Source organism: Gossypium hirsutum, chromosome A06 (assembly GCF_007990345.1).
Source record: "Gossypium hirsutum isolate 1008001.06 chromosome A06, Gossypium_hirsutum_v2.1, whole genome shotgun sequence".
Lineage (NCBI taxonomy): Eukaryota > Viridiplantae > Streptophyta > Magnoliopsida > Malvales > Malvaceae > Gossypium > Gossypium hirsutum.
Genome location: NC_053429.1, coordinates 128,097,943 through 128,117,020, shown reverse-complemented (window position 1 = coordinate 128,117,020; position 19,078 = coordinate 128,097,943). Strand labels below are relative to the sequence as shown.

General features: G+C 33.5%; 2 protein-coding genes across 6 annotated transcripts; one reads left to right on the top strand and one right to left on the bottom strand.

Moving 5' to 3' along the window:
- Positions 1-4,594: 4,594 nt before the first annotated feature.
- LOC107960130 (protein LSD1) lies at positions 4,595-8,789 on the top strand. Of its 4 annotated transcripts, none has more exons than XM_016896396.2 (8): positions 4,595-4,798; positions 4,887-4,958; positions 5,581-5,685; positions 6,620-6,730; positions 7,324-7,436; positions 8,179-8,265; positions 8,381-8,434; positions 8,545-8,789. In XM_016896396.2, the coding sequence occupies exons 3-8, from the start codon at positions 5,583-5,585 to the stop codon at positions 8,584-8,586; spliced, it is 510 nt and encodes a 169-aa protein (XP_016751885.2). In that variant the 5' UTR covers positions 4,595-4,798; positions 4,887-4,958; positions 5,581-5,582; the 3' UTR covers positions 8,587-8,789. The 4 variants fall into 4 exon arrangements, with proteins under 4 accessions (XP_016751885.2, XP_016751886.2, XP_040972419.1 ...); XM_016896397.2 differs by having other exon boundaries at positions 4,626-4,798; positions 4,887-4,945; XM_041116485.1 differs by having other exon boundaries at positions 4,626-4,798; positions 4,887-4,945; positions 7,291-7,436.
- A 3,793-nt stretch (positions 8,790-12,582) lies between these two features.
- Positions 12,583-18,659, bottom strand: LOC107960131 (gamma-soluble NSF attachment protein). Of its 2 annotated transcripts, none has more exons than XM_016896399.2 (9): positions 18,443-18,659; positions 18,105-18,172; positions 17,875-17,959; positions 17,466-17,624; positions 16,403-16,540; positions 15,778-15,856; positions 14,810-14,889; positions 13,852-13,981; positions 12,583-12,932 (listed from the first exon to the last, which is right to left on the bottom strand). In XM_016896399.2, exons 1-9 carry the CDS (start codon positions 18,487-18,489, stop codon positions 12,828-12,830), a joined length of 891 nt encoding a protein of 296 aa, XP_016751888.1. In that variant the 5' UTR covers positions 18,490-18,659; the 3' UTR covers positions 12,583-12,827. The 2 variants fall into 2 exon arrangements, with proteins under 2 accessions (XP_016751888.1, XP_016751887.1); XM_016896398.2 differs by lacking the exon at positions 12,583-12,932 and adding an exon at positions 13,375-13,500 and having other exon boundaries at positions 18,443-18,648.
- Positions 18,660-19,078: the final 419 nt, after the last annotated feature.

The window sequence follows — 19,078 nt, the reverse complement described above, 5'->3', positions numbered from 1 at the left end:
AAGTTACTTCAATTTTATTTTCAGTACATTAGAGAATTTCTATCAAGAATTCTCACTTTATGGGAGTTAAGTTACCTTAAGTGGATTTGAAAAAAATAAATTTACCTAAAGCTGCACAGATTGTGAGGCTAAAGTTCTAACCTCATGACAGTTGGCATCCAAGCTAAGGTCCAAAGGCATTGGTTGAGATGAGAAAAGGAGTAGAAGATTAGATTGAGCCAATGGAGACCCATGGGAGGGCTAAGAAAGCTAGGCAATCAAGGGACATGTTGTAGTCTTTTGAAAGTCGAGTAGTCAATCTCGAGGAATCCAAGAGAGATTGAGGGAGACACTCAAAGAAGTTGAGGGATGCACTGAGGAGCTAAACTCAATGAAGGAGAAATTCATGGAATTTGTGTTGGTGTCTCTCAATTCCAATTTAAAGGTGATGCAAGGGCTTCTCAATTCCACAGCGGATAAGTTGAATGTGAGAGATGATACCCTTGAGACCACGATGGCGGACTTGAAGGAACAAGTTGAGGAGTTCAAGAAGGAGCTCATCGTCTATAAGATTGCTTTGGGTAATGGGATGTTGGCTTCAAGACTAAAGCAACAAAAGATGGATGTTCTCAAACCAAAAGAGTTTAAGGGAAAGAGGACTACAAGGGATGTTGACAACTTTATCTAGAGGATGGAACAATACTTCCTTGCAATAAGAATTGAGAATGGTGCCACTAAGGTAAAAAATACTCTAATTTATCTTACTGATGTCATTCTGTTATTGTGGCATCGTAGGTTCACGAATGAGAGATGGGGTAGTACCACTATTGAGACTTGGGTGGTGTTTCAGAATGATTTTAGAAAGTAATTTCGCCCACAATATGCCGAGAATGAGGCTTGAGCTAAGTTGTACCGGCTTACACGAAAAAGAAATATTCAAGAGTATTGTTAGAGTATACCCAAAGACCATTCATGAGATGATTGTAATTACATACTCATTTTACATTATTGTTAATATAAGGCATTGTCATTATTGTTTCAGTTTGTTTTTATGTGTGTATAAATAAATTGATTAATAATAAAGTCATGAGAATAATATGATTATTCTTAAAAAGTCCTTAATCAAGTATTATTGTAGGTTTGGATAGTAAGAATGCATTGAGACTAACGTGTAGTTGATTGATGACAAAGTGTTGCCATTGACATAGGGATGTCAAAATCTATAAATGAGTATGTGTTAGAAAACAACATATTGAACTGATCCACTATGAGTATGTTTCTTAGATTATTATGTAATAGTCACAACATTACTCATGGTGATAAGAATGTATATGATCCTCAGACTTGAGATCATCGTTGTCCTAACATCGTGAGTTGTATATTTTGACGCAGTCAAACGTCTACCATAACAGGTTGTACTATAAAGACCGATGTTGGATATACCACAATCCATGTAATGGGATATGATTGATCAAGATAGAATTTGTCCCTCCTACATAATGGGAGAAATATCTTGGGCTACTTGATAGAGTGAGATTAGAAATGCATGATCATGCTCAAATAAGTTTATATGAGATATAACATTTATTTGTTTATTGTAGCCTACTCAGAATATCAAGAAATATGAGATCGGGCTACAAGTGTGACTATTCCATGACTTGTGTCCAATCTAGATATAAATGATAAAAGGAAAAAATTTATCATAGAAACCTTATGTCAAATCATGATTTCTTATAACTTATGTAGCAATGAATTGCTAGATGTCACTCATTACTTGTAACATTAGAAACATTCTAGTATTACTACTAAGGTTACAAGAGCCTATAGGGTCACACCCTATGGTTAAAGCCAACAGACTTCACGCAAAATACAATAGGCGTATACCATCCTACATACATCAATGGCAGATAGTATCACCTGGCAAACACGATTTGTAACACTTTCCTAGACTTAATATTCATTTGGAAAGAACATAAAATTTTAATACCTTCCATAATTTTCTCTAGGAGTAAAAGGGAATTATTCCATTTTTATTATAGGTGATTAATAAAAGGAATAAGATCTCTGACGATGTATGGAAAGAAGTAAGAAAATTTTAAAAAGGTCTAACAACCAATATTTTTTAAATTCTCTCTGAAAAGTTGAAAGAGTTTTGTTGCCCGTGCTTTATTGGGTAGACTATGTAGCGGCCAAGACCATTCTGTAGTGACTTAGAATTGACATTCTAAAGGAAATTAGATTGAAATAGTATATTTTTTAACCATGTTTCAACCCGATTCGTTCCTCATACTTGGATCCTTGGTTGATAATCATTGAAACAATTTTATGTTGCGTCACGGGACGTACCAGTGATCCAACAAGTATGTTTAGGGTTTCACTAAGTTGTTATTCCAAATTCCTTATTTGAGTGAGAATGAGGCATTCTATTAGTTCAAGGATAGGTTGAAGCCTTGAGTGAAATAAGAATTGCGTTGTCTTGGGGCCAATGAACTTACCAAAGCTATGACCAAGGTAGAATCTTTTGTTGAGGCAATGGGAAACCATCTAATAGGAAGAGAAAAACCAACAATCATCTAAAGGACAAAGAGAATGAAAAGAAGTCAATATAGTGCTTCTTATGTAGTGATTTACATAGAGTGCAGTACTACCCACAGTGATCCATGTTATCTGTGACTAGTAAAAAAGACAAGATCGAGCATGATGAGGAAAATGTATTAAGTCTTGGATCAATAATACTCAATCTACTAAAACAAAATGGATTGTGAGCATAAAAGGTTGATATTTGTGGACATCAACATCGCAGGCCGAATGAGGAGTGCTCTTGTGGATACAGAGGCATCTGATTTGTTTATATCGGAGAAAGTTGTAGGTAAACTTGGTCTCTCAGTTAGCAAATCGACTAAGAGAATCAGGATGGTTAGTTCCAAATAGGTCCCAATTGTATGGAAGTAACATAAAGAGTTGAGTTATAGATCGGGGAGTGGAAAGACAATGAAGATTTCAATGTAATTCATTTAAATGATTAAAACTTCATACTTGTCTTGAATTTCCTTGACTAGAGTAATACTCTTCTAGTTCATTTTGCCAATTACATATATATTGGATACTCGTTAACGACAATGCGTGGTGCCGATGAGTTGTGATGAGAAAGATGGAACTAAGATATTATCAACAATTCAACTAGTCGAGGATGTTCATTATGGTAAGAATATTAACTTGGTGGATTGGGATGTTAAGAAGACCCCTTTGGAAATACATAAGAACATCAAAAGTAAAGACATAAGTCGAGGCCACTGTTCTAAAGGGCATAACTACCCGATAGAGAGGCTAGTTGGGAACCAATCGAGGCATTGAAAAAGTTCCGAGGTGAGTCAAACCACTGTCATTTTGAAACGCGATAAAGGCGTCGCGAGATGGTGAGAGAGAATGTCACGGTCTGCGAATCAAAATCCGTGAAAAATGCACAAAAAGCATCATTTGAAGGTCAATTAATTAAATGTGACTCATTCATCCACTTGAATTGACCTGATTCTTAGAACATGTGGAGAAGCCCATCTACTTGAAGCCTTGGCGGTCTAGTGAAATACTTGAGGAAAACTAGGGTTGCCATGGTAGTTATGGAAACAAATCTTAGAAGGTTTAATTTTGTAATCTTCGGAGATTATATAAATCTCTTAAGAATCTCAATTGCAAATTTACTTCGATCTCAACCGTCAATGTAAAGTAAATTGTACCGTTGGATATGGGGGAACACAATTATAAATAGAAGCATTCCCCCTTATTTGTATTCATCTCATTCATTTCTTCATACTTGAGTAATAGAGTACTTTGAGAGCATTGCTTTTTTTTTGTGTGGTTTATTCTGTTCTCCCATTGCTTCTTTGTCTTTGAGTTGTTTCTGCTTTATTTTCGGTGCCTTAGAGAATTTCTATCAAGAATTTTCATTTTACGAGAGTTAGGTTGACTTAGGCAGATTTGAAACAAAGAAATTACCTAAGTTTGTGCAGTTGTAAGTTTTAGCCCTATAACACAATCATATGCTAAGTAACTAAAATTTGACAAAACCTTTAACAAATGCAAACTTTATTTATGGGTAAACTATACCCAAGGTAACTAAACTATTAGTAAGTATATATTTTGGTCACTCAACTTCAAAAAGTTATAAAACGATCATTGACCTATTCAAAAGTTTTTATTTATATCATTAAACTATTCGAAAGTTTTTTATTTAAGCTACTAGATTGTTAAGTTTTTTTTTCTTATAAAAAGTTCAGTTAGCGAGCTCTAAACGATAATTCAACAATCAGTACTTATGGATCAGTATCCATCAATGAGTAAAAGAATGTAGCTTAGATCTAATTGGACAATCTGTGTCAGAGATTGAAGAAAAAAGTTGCTTAAATTTTGATTCAGAGATTCTTAACGTTAAAAGTTATTTTATGAAAAAAAGTTATTTTATGAAAAATAAATGGAACTATTAGAAAAAGAGAAGAATAAGAGCTTTCGAACTATACTAATAGTTTAAATGACAAAAAATCATATTTCAAATAATGAAAGCTTTCGAATAACCTTTTTGAAATTAAATGATAAAAAAATACTAATAGTTTACTTTAGTATCATTAGATAGTTTAACTTTTTTTTATTTATCCCAAAAACAAAAACCATATTTCAAAAAGGATAAAAAAAAGGGAGCATATTTTCGAATTACGCGGATCTCATCGCATCGTATTTTGCAAAAATATCACGGCATCTAATTTCCTTTTGAATAACATACTAACAATTTATTTTTCTTATATTCAATTCCTCCGCCTTCTTCAAGGTAAAACGAACTTTTTGTGTTATCTTTTTTCTTAAATTTCACCTCTTAATCACGATTAATCCCCCCTTTTCTTTCATCTGTTTGATAGGAATTTTAACTCTCAATTCGATAGCTCATCAAAGAATTGGAATTGGTTCCTAGTTGAAGGTGGTGAAATCGGGTACTTCTTTATTTTGGGGGTTTTTTAATTCCGATCTTATCTATGTTCGTCAAACCTAGTTCTTTTTAGAATTGGAATTGTCTTACGTGAAACTATCCGTAATTCTATTTGTAAATTTGGTTTCAAATAAAATTAGATGATTAGCCAAGGATTTAATTGAAAAACAAGGGATTTTAGAAAGAGAAGTCTTAATTGTGCTGAGGTGTTGCCAACTATCATTAAAAGGGTGACAGTGATTGAAAAAAAGACTTAGCATTAGATACTAATATTCTGTTTTAATGATTTTTCCTTCCCGAATTTTGGAATTTCGAATTCTCATTCCCTGTTGTTGTTGTTTTATTGTGAATGTTATCGCATACGATTTCTGTATATCTAATAGTTGTCTTAAGAGACAGCACTCTCATCAAGTTCCCGCTGAGGGCTAGTTGTTGATTGAGTTTGCGCCTTCTTTCAGTCAGATGCTTTTCACTATTAGTTTCCTTTTCTTTTTTTCCGCTTGTAATTTCAGGAATTTGGAATGTTCTATCATCTATTTCATATTGAATTTTCAAACCAACATTATCCATTACAACCAGCACTTTGGAAAAATCATCTTTATTATGGCCCTTTTCAATGATTGCAGATATGCAGAGCCAGCTTATCTGTAGTGGGTGTAGGAGCATTCTTCTTTATCCTAGAGGTGCTACCAGTGTTTGCTGTTCATTATGCAATACAATTACTCCCCCTGGTACACTTCATTTCTCTTTCTTATCATTTACAAATGTCAAACCATTCATTGGTTTTTTGAAGTTGAGAGCAGTTGCTGGCTTTCAGTATAATGGACAATTGGTGATCATTTCTGCTTGAAAATCAGAGATATAGTTCATAAAGTTGTTATTTTTCTTTATGTTCTAAGTGGCCTTATCAATGTTTAGTACATGGCGTAATAAAGAAACAGTGAAATCAAAATCTTGGCAATTTGCTTGTATCAGCTTAATGCTGCTTGTGTTAGAGATTTGGATGTTATGTTCTTGGCTGATTGTTGAATATATTATTCGTTTGACATAGTCTGTCTTATGGTAGAATTTCTTGCTTTTATACTTCCTTCTTTATGTGGACTTGATTGTATAAGATAGATAACGACTGAGTTCAACTTATATGAGCACTCCAAACAATTCATAAACAATTTTTATGGTCCATAAACCATTCTCCATTTGAACTGTTGGAAATATGACTCCGTCTTGCCAACAGCTGAAATCTACCACCTAAGTTGGCTTGATTGTGCCTCCAACCCCCTCCAAAAAAAAAAAGAAGGTCGTTATCTTGACAAGATTATTGATGGCTCTCATTAATTGCAGGGTTAACCAGCCAGCAATGCTCTAGGTAGAGTTTTTTCCAATCCTTTAAACAGACATTCGATTGAACTTCCACTCTATTGTATTTTTAGATGAATCTTCTTTTTCCTTTTTCATGTTGGTTTCCTTTGTTGATTGATAGTTCGAAACCACCTGTTCATGCTAATTATGGTGTTGTTATCCAGAATTTTCGAGAGAACTAAGAAAACTTAAGTGAAAAAAAAATAAAACATGGGGTGGTCAGTAATATTCCTTGTGTTTAGATATGTAAATAAGTTGAATCAAATTATTATGGCTTGATCACCAAGTTTGTAAATAAGCATGCAGGGATGGAAATGGCTCAACTCATATGTGGAGGTTGTCGAACATTGCTAATGTATACACGTGGAGCAGCAAGTATAAGATGCTCTTGCTGTCACACCATTAATGTTGCACCAGGTACAATTTAATGATTCTGTGCGTGTGATATGAATTTGCGGTTGTAATGTTTGGAATTGCAGAAATGATTCTGTTAAAGAAGAATGGAAAATTATTTTTGTGCTTTTAAGAAAATATTATGCTTGTGGGTTGAAGATCTGTTTCTTCAATTTGTTTCTGCACTGTAAACGAATTTAAAGAATCTTGTTCATTTTTCTTTTTTAAAAAAGGGGGAATGTGAATCCATCTCCTGATCAGTGCTTCTTTGTGCTGTATTTGGTTTTCCAGCGTTACAATGTGTCGAGCATGGATGTCTTCTATTACATTTATATTCTTTGTTTCTATTGTCATTGTCATCTTCGTTTGGTAGTCTTCTGAGCTACTTTAGTTCAAGATATCACTGGTGGATAATGGCTGTTCTAATCAAATTTGGGAGTGAGTACAAACCATACAGTAATTTCTGTTTTGTTTCTTCATTCATCTCATACCATTGGTTTTCCAGGTTGCCTTGCAATACGATTAATAGGTTATCTTATGTTTTGCCAGTTTCTTCTCTCTTTTTTCACCTTTGTGATTCCCAGCTTGTTTACTGAGTTTTTCTGAACATGGAGTAGCATCCAACCAGATTTCTCACATCACTTGCGGGCACTGCCGTACAACTTTAATGTATCCATATGGAGCTCCATCAGTCAAATGTGCTGTCTGTCAATATGTTACTAATGTTGGTGTAAGTATGATTGAATTGATGCAACTTTCAATTAGCTTATCTGTCGTTAACATATATATATATATATAAATATAAAAGAATTGTAGAGATTCAAAGATTTGCTTTCATTTCATAAGAGGCTAAGAGAGGGCCATATTATTTCATAATTTGGTCGACAGTAGTCATTATTTCCCTTCGTATCTTATTTCTTGTTTTCTGATCTATGAAGTCCCCTGAAATGAGTTTCAGTTTTTCAAAATCTTTAATTTCTTTAGCATTATCCATTTTTGTGTGCGGGATTTACTGTTGCTGCAAGCCCTTTGCCGTAGTGATGTTCAAAATATAATTATATTTTCTTCTTTTTGTGCCTTCTGTCCCCCCCCCCCAAGGGGGTCTCCCTCTCTCCTCTGGGGACATACCTCTCAAATTTGGTCTTACTGGCCATTCTCTTATCAAATATTCAAATTTTATGCAGCCTTTCATGCTGGGGTATAGATTTTCTTACATTGCAATATATTAGACATCAATGGTTTAATGGTATCGATTGCCCCTGGTCAAATAAATACCAGTCAAAAGGCTTTTTCTTTGCTAAGTTTTCTAAATTTAATCGGAAGGATTAGAGCTTATTATCCGCTTTTGCTCATCCAATATATATTTTTTTGAGAACCTTTGTGAGATACTGTATATGCATGAGTATGTTTATAGGGAAAAAGTTAGAACTGTAGTTGGAGGTTCACCCATTCCTTACTCTCTTATCATTCAGATGGGCAATGTAAGGGTTCCCCTTCCCGTAAACAGACCTAATGGGAAAGCTGCCACAGGGTCTATGGCTACGCAATCTGCTTCGCCAGTAAGTTCTGAAGCTTTACATATTTGCTGGGTTTATTATGAGGAAAGGTAGATGATTTTGAGTAGTCAACTGTTTACTGAATCTAACCTTTGGCTTTAAATATTGTATTCATCAGAGCCAAACTGTTGTTGTTGAGAACCCCATGTCTGTTGACGAGAGTGGGAAATTGGTAAATATAGATTTAACAGCATATGTTTAAGTATTAATATGTGCTATTCATTTTTTTCAAAGTTATTCCACATGGTGAAGGTGGATAGTGATAAAATTATGCATTTGCAGGTGAGCAATGTCGTGGTTGGCATAACAACTGGCAAAAAATGAATAATCCAGTGTGATACTTGAGTTTGATTGTTGAGGAATTGATTGTGTATATCAAGTTGAAACTGGCAAAACCATTAGCATTGTATTCGAAGGGATAAAGTGTGATGTACATTTATTAGTGTACGAATTGATGGAGATGGAAAGTCTCATTTATATGATTTTTAAAGTGAAATTAATAATACCGAATTTGTACTTTCATCTTATCTGCTATATTGTTATTTTTACCTGCTTTTTTATCTGAGATATTCCAATAGTTGGTAGCTGAGTATTGGGTGATGAAACCAACAAAAATAAATCTATACATTGTGTATATGTGTGTTGAGTTATTTTCTCTTGCTTTTTAATCTAAGATATTCGGTAGCTGAGTATTGAACTCATGCTAGACATATAGACAAATGATAATCTTATATTTTTTTTTAGTGAAAATAAGTAATTAAAAATAAAAATTATTGGGAAGAGTTAATAAAATAATGATAAATTCAAAACAAGTAACATGCTCGTAACTACAACAACTAATAGGCCAACCGTTTATTTTATTACTTTTTAAAAAAAATTTAGAAGTATATGTTTTAAAAATGATCAGAAAGTTATCTATGATAAGGAGGGAGGGGGAATGAGAAATAAGAGAGAGATTCAGGCTTTTAGGGAGATGATTGAGAATTTAAGTTGCATTGATTTAAATTTTAAGGGTTTGAGGTTTGCATGGTTTAATACAAGGGAGGATGGTCTTATTGAGGAAAGGATTGACAGGGCTTTGGGAACTTTATCATGGATTGAGCAGTACCCTAGTGCTAAGTTTTTAATCTGCTAATGGTAGGATCTGATCATCCTCCTATGCTGGTTGATACTGAAGTGAAGGATAAGAAGGGCCGAAGCAGTTTAAATTTGAAGTTATGTGGGCAAGTTGGATGGAGGATAGTGGCTACATCAAGAACTAAGGTGAACTGATGGTCAAAAAATGGAGCAGAAAGATGTTCCCTAATAATAGAAAGCTGATTGATGAGATTCTAGAAAGAAGCGGGGAGATTTAAAATAGTAGGTGCAATGATAAGAGGAAATTAGGAAGCTGACTGGGGAATTAAAAGAGATATGGGAAAGGGAGGAAAAGATTTGGTTTCAAAGATGTAGGGTGAAGCGGTTAGAGTTTGGGGATAGGAATACTATTTCTTTTCACATGGCTACATTGCAGAGGAGGAGGAAAAATAAGGTGCTTAGGGTGAAAGGGGATGATGATCAGTGGATTGAGGATGAATGGGTGGTCAATGCTGATACTAATAAAGATTTAAGTAGAGAGGTCGATAGATTGAAATCATGCAAGCTGCATATCAGCTAGGTGCAGTGAAGGCACCAGGGCCTGATGGTTACTGTGGTTTCTTCTACCAGAATTATTAGGAGATAGCTAAAGGGGTTGTGGAGGCAAGGCAAGAATTTTTCTCAAAAAGGGTGTTTGGAGAAAGATCTGAACTACATAAATGTGATGTTTATACGAAAGTTAAATGTTAAGAAGAGGTCTTCCAGTTAGTCCTATTAATTGTTGCAACTCTGGCAATAAGATAATGTCCAAGGTTATGACTAATATATGGAGAAGTTCATAACCCAAGAGCAGAGTGCATTCATTGGAAATAGACAGATTCGTTGCAAATGAAGTTTTTCATCACATCACTCAAAAGACAAAGAAGGGGAAGAAATTTGAGATGACTTTGAAAGTTGACATATGGGGTTGTTATGGAGAAGATGGGTTTTGATGATAAATGGATTGAATGGATTATGGAATGCATTTCCTATTTTTGTCACATTTGTTGTTTGTAGATGATTCGTTGTTCTTCCAATAATATTGATGCCTTAAAGTCCATCTTGCAAAGTCGGGACATTATTAATTTGGCCAAGTCAAGTGCTATCTTGAGTACTAATAATGTCCCTGCTCAGAAGGCTAGGAATCTTGGTTCATGTTTAGGGGTTCTAGGTTTGTGGAGTAAAACCAAAAATTTTTTGAAAGAAAAAAGTTTTGTCACAAGGAGGGAGAGGCAGCGGCTTGTGGTCGTCCAATATACATAATGCATTGTTATAAGAAGAAATGAATGTGGTTTTGGTGGGGGTGAAAAGCAGGAATTGGTGAATAAAATGAAAGAAATTATAAAAAAAAACTAATAAAGTCTAATATATTATAAAAAAAATTAAAAATTAATAAAACATACTTAAAAAATTATAAAAATTTTGAAAAAAATTAGAAATTATGAAAAAAAAGTCATTTAAATCCCTAAAATAATAATGAACACATAACATCAAATAAATTGTTTATAAAAATTAGAAACTGTAAAAAAAAAGTCATATAAACCCTTAAAATCGTAATGAACACATTACACTATACTAATCGTTGAATAATGGTCATTTACACCCTTAAAACTTTTTTTTTGCAACTATACAATTTCTTGAAATAAGAAAACTGTTTTTTATTTTTTTGTTAATTCTTCTAATCTTGCAAGTACATAACTTTTTTATAAGAAGGGTTAAAGATGATTTAATTGTTTTATGGTAATTTCTTCTAATCTTTCAAACAACGATTGAGTGCTTCATGGTAATGAATGCTTGCTATTTTGCTTATAGATTAGTTATCTCTCCTCCAAACCAATCCCTCAATGCATGCTTTAATAGGGTGAGTGTATGCTTCTTTCCTTGCAAGATCCATTGTTCTAACACTTCTCGAAAAGAAGTTTAGCACTCCATGGTGTTTTTGAACTTAATTTTCCAGATATCCCCATTTCGATAGAAATTGCAAAAAGCCTATTTGGAACATAGTAGTACATGAAGCCTATTTGCAGAATTTATACTTTTTATTTTTGCAAGTAAATACTATCCTAGAATAAGAAAACTGAAGGTGACTTAACTACTTTTTGTTAATTTCTTCTAGTCTCCCAACCTACCGAGTGCTCCATGAAAAATGAGCGCTTGCTACCTCCCCTCCAAACCCTCTATGCGCTCTCTGGTAGCATGAATGCGCGCCTCTTTCCTTGCAGGATCTATTGTTCCAACACTTCTGGAAGTTTAGCACTCTACAGTGCTCTTGAATTTCATTTTGCAATTGCACTCAATTTCTTTGATTTGAATATGATGAAAGCCTGCATACTCAATTTCTTTAATTCGAATTTGGGGAAGCCTATTTGCAACATTTCTTTGATTTGAATCAAAGAATTTGATGAAGCTTTTTTTTAGCATCCATAGGAGTACTCAATTTCTTTAATTTGAATATGACTAAATGGAAACTCGATTACTTATCAAGCCTCCAGTGGTAGAGTAATTTTGGAACGCGACATTAATTAATAGTTTTCTGCGATTTAGTACTAACATGCATGAGCCTCTATTTATAGATTGAAAGAGTAACCTTACAACACTATATGAGTTAATAGTGTTCTGCAGTTTAGTGCTAAACATGCATGTCTGGTGAACTACCTACCTTTAGAAGCAAAAAATACATGCCCCAATCACGCCAGCTATGTGAACAAAACAAAAATGAGACTTTGCCATTCTTTTCAAAATAGCACTTAAATAGCGAAATTTCAAGGAAAAATTTCACAAATAATTTAAATTTATACATATATCGAATTCTTTACCACTAAATCTCATCCTAATAAACTGTGCATCATTACTAAATCTCATCCTAATAAACTGTGCATCATTATCTTTACAAACTTACTAGCAAAATGATCCTGGTTTTTAGTTTTTATGCATTGTTTAAACTCTTAAATGCATTTCAACTGTGAACAACTTGCCATCACTGCCATGCATTTTGGATGAATTTATTATTGTTCAATGAACAAATATTTAATATTCATACAAATACATTTTTCTTATTGCAAGATATATGTGCAATTCTAACACACATTACTACAACTTAAAAGCGTGCAATCGTCTTGCTGAGATTAAAACCACCTTACAAAAGGAGCTAATGAGCCTTGAATTTACTCCCCAAAGCATACATTTGTAAAACGTGCAACTTAGTTTGAAAGAAGAAAGTTCCAATAAGGGCAATTGCATTGTGAAGCCCACTCGTATAAACAAGCAACAGTTTAAAAATGATTAAACATCATTCTTTTTCAAGTAGGCAAAGCACAACAAGAGTTAAAGCAAACTTAAATGGAACATGTTTATATGCCTATGTAATTACATGAAATGAAAGGATGGGATGAGCAGCACACACAAATCCCATGGATGCAGAGGATGAAACAATTCCTTACAGGTAAAACTCATGTCAGGTCATTTTCATCCAGTGCTTCTTCCTCACCTTTAGCAGCTTCTTCCTTTAGTTCAGCCACATCACCAGTAGGCAACTTCCTTGCAAGCTTTATGATCTGCACACACAATTTCATTTTCTCACTCAAATTGTCTGCAATTGAATGAATAGCATTCCATGTCCCGAATCACTGTCTATCCGCTTTGTAAGATAAACATGAAATATAGACAGGTACATTCAAAAGCAACCAAGATTTTCAGGAGTCCCCACTAACAACACCTTATGCTTTTTTCTTTAATGCCTTCTTCTCTTAGCCATGATGATATGCAGAGTGAAAATCATATTCTAATATCTAGTTTGACCACTGAAAGCTAGATGATAAGCAAAGGAGAACAGCATCAACTAGAAGATGGGAGCTACACTGTTGTGTATCCCACCATCCCATTCCACATTGTAGAAAATGGAAATCGTACACTTTTTATTATATATTTTAATATACAAAGAGTTCAATAGGAAAATGCCAAAATAAATCAACTAGGACACAATAGAAACAACAAAATAGAAGTATGCTCCACTTAGCCCTTTTTCAGGAGAAGAAGAAACTCAAATGACAGTATATAAAAAAAACCAAAATCTTCCAACTTCAATGATATTTTCCCTTTTCCTACCATGGTCAACTTTATGATCTCAGTTTTTTAATTGGCTATATAAAGGTTCAAAACGCATGTATTTATTATATCTGTGGCCCAGGTGTGCATGGACATGTGCTTTAAATTTTGAATTCCTTTATTCCCATGTTAGTTCTTTAGAAGATCCTCTAAGCCAAAAGGGCAACTATAAGCCAAGTATCACATAAACTGCACGGTTTTAGGCCAATTAGAATCTTCCATGGTTGCATAGGTCGAATCTTAGGTTAAGTGATTTAATCCAACTATAGCATGCAGAAGATGAAATGACCCCACAAAATCATTCACTTTATTGTAGGAGAGGCACATGTATTTCCAAAAACAAAGGTGCAAATGATCAAAAAAACATACCACATTGTCAAGATTGGAAATAGTACTCGACTGAGCCACACGTTTGATTTCTTCTACATCACCTTCTGTATAAGCAGAAAGAAGTTTACTAGCACAACGGTTCTGATCACTTCTTAAGAAAGCATCGATTCTGAAAATATCCATAGACAATAGTAGTTTAGATCACCTTTTCTGTAAGAAAATGTCATTATTTTTAAGTATAAAAGATAAAACAGGAAACAAAAACAAATGGGTAGACAGTATTGTTGGTTTCTTCTAGAGGCTTTCAGCTACAGCATTAATCTTAAGGATACATAACGTAACTGGTTTTCCTTTATGTGGCAGGGGAGACAACATTACTCCTTAAAAACCAAACATTGAAATGGTAGGAATATATGATGTGATTTTCACAATAACAATCAAAAAACAAGTTAGAGTAGCAGGAAGGTTAACTATCATCATTCTATTGCTTGATGCCTTTAATATACATGAAAATGCTTAACAACATCTATTGGGGGGGGGGACATAATATTGTAATAATAAACACAAATGTTTCCAAAGTCGTAAAGAAAATTGTGAATGGGATCCACATTTTTTTACACTTAAGGGGAGAGGAGAGAACTTTATAAAATAAGGGGAATAAACACAATTTACAATACAGTAAGACTGCAGGGCAGAGAATCAATGCTAGTGTTTTGATGCATTTGGTAGACATATAGATTGACAATTTTTTGAGAAAATTCACATAGAAAACAAACACCCAACATATAGATTGATGGTTGTTTTCAGTTGCTGGAGAATCACTTTTCTCATGCAATGTCTCATATGATAGTGATGAGTACCTAGATATCAATCAAAATTAAAATGATAGTGCACTAACAAGATCAGCCAGTCCAGAGCCGCTAACCACATTCCTGAGTACTACAAATACCTCAATACATATTGGTTTGAAAGGTAGCTCAATGATAACTGCACTTACTGTGAACAATCATTGTAGCACTTCTCTGCTTGCTTTAAGTCATGAGCATAAAGATACACAATAATTGCACTAAGATACGCCTGAAATTATATGTATTAGGGTTAGCATATTGTTACCAACAAAGTTCCTTTCAGTAAATGAACAAAAGAAGAAAATGTTAGTGTCAAACAAGCAAAAAGAACAACAGCCTTCAGATGATAGCACGAAGGTGATCTTTATTAAATCACATGGTACACAGATCAATAACACCTCATGGGATTAAGTTTTTATCACATATACAAAGCTATACTTTGTTAGAGATGGTGCATAAAGAAGTAACCCGAATTAAGTAGAACCATGCAGTAAATACCACTTAAGGGAGTAATTTCACAATACTTAAAATCAGATTAAAAAGTCAGTTTATTCATGAAAAATCTCAGTTTATACAGGCAAATAGGTATATGTCACATCTTCCAGAGTCAACCAATTTGTTGGGAAATTTGATTTGGAAAGCATTTTCTTGATCAGCATACCAAGTCCAAGAGAGGCGCCTTCAATTCGAGAAAAGAAGGAATATTTTAAATGGTTTCAATATATAGTCCTAAAAACGTTCACGCAAGACTGTAGCCACTCGGACAAAAATCCTACTTTCATCATTGCAAAAATGTTAACAAAAAAGAAAGTTTTGTTTTATCTCCTACCAGCCACAATAAGAAAGAGATAAAGGGTTGGAAACATAAAATGTTCTGCAGAAAGTACCAAAAATATGTGTAATGGAACTAAACTGCAAGTTAATTAAGTCATAAAGCAGTTCAACACCACAACTTCTAAAAGCATACATGGATTTAGAGAGAAATTAGCAAAAATTAGCCACATTATACTTCTCAGGAAAAAATTATCAGCTGACTTACAAACAAAGGAATGGAATGGCAACAAATGGATATTTAGTAATAACGGAAATAGTTGGGCTGCAAAATATAAAGTCGCACCTTGCACTGACTATTTCTAGCATTGCACTTGTCAGCTGCTAAGCCCAACCTCAATAGGAAAGTAGCAGCATCAGTGAACCTGAGGATAACAAAAACATAAATAATGCCTACTCATATAAGGTTTGCTTATATATGCAAACAATGTAGTTGGCTAGGACCAGATTCTCTAAATTTACAAGCATTCTAACTCATTTGACATTTCAGTCATGAAGCAGTGCATGCTGCCAGGAGTTAACATGGATAGTGGCTTAATGAAAGAAAAAAATACTTACTAGATGTGCAACTAAACAAAGATAAAAATTGGCTTAAAAAAGGAATTACAATTCACACGCTTTGGGCCTACTCAACCTGAACTCCATAGTTCCAGACTAAAGACAAAGACACAAAAAACCATTTGAAATCCTTTAGCTGAAAATAGGTCCGTATTTAACTATGAATTAATGATCATATCGTAGTAAAATCAAAAACTATCCTCCAGTTTTAGGTTTTTTCTTTTATTTTAAGAAACAGCAGTATTCTAATTTTAGGAATGTAATACACCACAAGGGTGTAACTTTCATTCATCAATCCTCTGAATGAGTATTTAATTTATTGCCTCTCAACAGATTAAGAAGCAAATCCTTACTTCTCAAGTTTTACATAAATACTAGCAGCAGCTCGATACAGATCAAAGGCCATCTGTTCCTTTCCATCATCTTCGAGAATAACACAAGCATCGGTATATAGTTGAACAGCATCATCAGGCAAAGCATCCTCCAAAGCACTACAAAGAAAAAGTACTAAGAGATTAAAGAGGAAATTGCAGTTGTGATTCAGTCTGTGATGTTGCAACTATATTGTTGCATGTGAAACAAAGAGATTTTTTCTTTCTTTTAAAGGTTTCTTGAAATGATTATTGATTACAACAATTAATTGACAATATTAAGCAGAAAAGCACTAGGAAATAAATACATGTATAATACAAACAAAAACAATTACATCCTGCATGAATATTCATTTGAATGCATATTGGCATTGGAAATCAATATTCTCAAGGGATCAATAATAATTCCATAAACATGAAAGAGGAAAAAAGAATGAGTGAAAGCGGGATCTTTGAATGAAAATTCAGAATATTCCACATCCATGACATTTGGGCTATGCTTTTTCAAATTTCATGAAAATACCAAGAAATAAGATTAATTCATGATATTTTCTTGCATATTGTAAATAATAGTGTTTGACAGCCAATTCGAATCAAATAGCATATTCACAGATGTGACAGTAAAAAGAAACTATAATGACATTGGAAAGCTGATAAAACTCCACCATCTCCTATAATAAGTCAACAGTGGAGGAGAATGGTGGAGTCATATCAAAAGCTTTACAAGATGGACTTCAGTTGACTATATAAGATCAAGCAAAAGCACTTAATGGCGCAAGTTCAACTTCGTTTGAACTTAAGAACATTATGTCAAGTTCCATCTAAATAAAAAAGTTGACCATTTAAGATTAACAAAAAACACTTAATGGAGCAAGTTCAACTTCAATTGAACTTAAGAACATCACGTCAAGTTCCATCTAAATAAAAACAAATGTGTATATGCAAGAGTACTAGCTGTAATTGAAAAACCTGAATTGGAGATTAGTAGAGTTGAAATGATGTAAATCAGAATTCAGAAAACATAAGGTTCAAGCAATGTCCAAACCGGGCAGCCTTGGCAAGTGAATCAGATGCAGGCTGTGGTCTGTCACACTGCATGTATAGCTCAGATGCCCTTCTGTAAAAGTCGATAACCTCAGTCCAGTTGCGTAGTTCCTTTGCTAAAGCAGCAGCAGACTCCATGTGTTTAGCAGCATCCCAGGGACTGATTAGCTTATAAAGGATGAAACAACGGAGATATATTTGCCTTCTATTTTTGGTACCTATGCATATTCACTAGGGCTCTTGACACAAAATAGGGACATGAAGCCTCTATTATACCATCCCTGTCTCAAGATTCAAACTTTAGACCTCCAAGTTGAAGTCTTTAAGTATATACACACTGGATATGAAATAGAAAGAATAGCATTAAAAAAAATGTATAATATAAAGTGAAAGAAAAGAATTATGGATACGAAGCTAGCATTTCTTGTCCTTTGGAAGCTTTCTCGAATGCCAACTTTGCTTTCTCATAATCCTTTGAAACTCGAAATCCATTTGCTACATACAGCATGAGCATCAATGAGAAAAGCCATTAGAACCATGACATTTACATGATCAATTTTGTAGTAGAAAATTCTTTTAAAAAATCAACTAAATATTTTAGATAAAATCCTAGATGTCGAATAATAAGTAGATAGCATACCAGCTTGTTCATATAAAAGAGTAGCACTTTTCCAATCTGCACTCCACCTTGTAAGACTTAGCCTTGTTCTACAAATATAAACAGATTAAGACATTAGCTAATATTTTTCGATACAAGTTGGGGGATGCTTATTGATTCATTTTGCTATTTTTTTTTCCCCTTATGTACATCAAATCAATTTGATCATTTTAACTCTACAAGCGATGGGATCGGATATCAAAAACCAAAAAGTGCAAATCTAAGAATCTTAAGCTAAGTAAATTACAACACAACCTCTAAATATACATACAAGTAAGAGCTTGAGAGAGAGAGAGAGAGAGAGAGAGGAGGAGGCTAACAGTTTGTCGGCTTTGGAAATGAGCTTGTTGGGATCGGAGCTGGACATGGCGTCGGAGTTTTACTTTCTATGAATTGTGTTTGATTGGATTGGACTTTGTTTAATTTTTAGGACTTTGATTTGATTTTATGCCGATTCCGTATGTTGGGGATAAAATTAAAATTTAAACGCAAAGAAACTAACATAAAAAAAAAAGTTTGTTGATAGAAAAGTGGAAAAAAAAAGAACACAATAATCATGATTTTTTGTTAATTTAATAATTAATTTATAATTATTTATTTTTTTGATGAAATATTTGAATCTCAATTTATTGACTGAAATATGTTAACTTTAGTCATGAAAAATAAACCAACTCAAGTTTATTTATTAAATGAACTTTAAATATAAAGGTTATTTTTTTATTAATTATTCTATTTATTTTTTTATTGACTAATTTTTAATTAAAAATAATAAAATTAATTTTATAATTATTAAATTAAAATTGTAAATTGCATTATCTTATAAATATATGTGAAATATAATAGATTTTGTAATTAAAAATATAGAAAAGTAAATCAATATAAATAATAGCAAAATAATAATATTTTCATTGAAAATTTATTTAATAATAGACCTTAACAAGTTAATGCGACTGTAG

What these genes read in the sequence shown, in the direction of transcription:
- LOC107960130 (XM_041116485.1), top strand. Translation starts at nt 5,583, where the DNA reads ATGCAGAGCCAGCTTATCTGTAGTGGGTGTAGGAGCATTCTTCTTTAT. An exon ending in AATATGTTACTAATGTTGGT is followed by an intron (nt 7,437 to 8,178) that starts GTAAGTATGATT and finishes CTTATCATTCAG; the next exon opens with ATGGGCAATGTAAGGGTTCC. An exon ending in CTACGCAATCTGCTTCGCCA is followed by an intron (nt 8,266 to 8,380) that starts GTAAGTTCTGAA and finishes TGTATTCATCAG; the next exon opens with AGCCAAACTGTTGTTGTTGA.
- LOC107960131 (XM_016896398.2), bottom strand. Translation starts at nt 18,489, where the DNA reads ATGTCCAGCTCCGATCCCAACAAGCTCATTTCCAAAGCCGACAAACT. An exon ending in TCTTTTATATGAACAAGCTG is followed by an intron (nt 17,960 to 18,104) that starts GTATGCTATCTA and finishes TGCTGTATGTAG; the next exon opens with CAAATGGATTTCGAGTTTCA. An exon ending in ATTTATGTAAAACTTGAGAA is followed by an intron (nt 15,857 to 16,402) that starts GTAAGGATTTGC and finishes TGTTATCCTCAG; the next exon opens with GTTCACTGATGCTGCTACTT.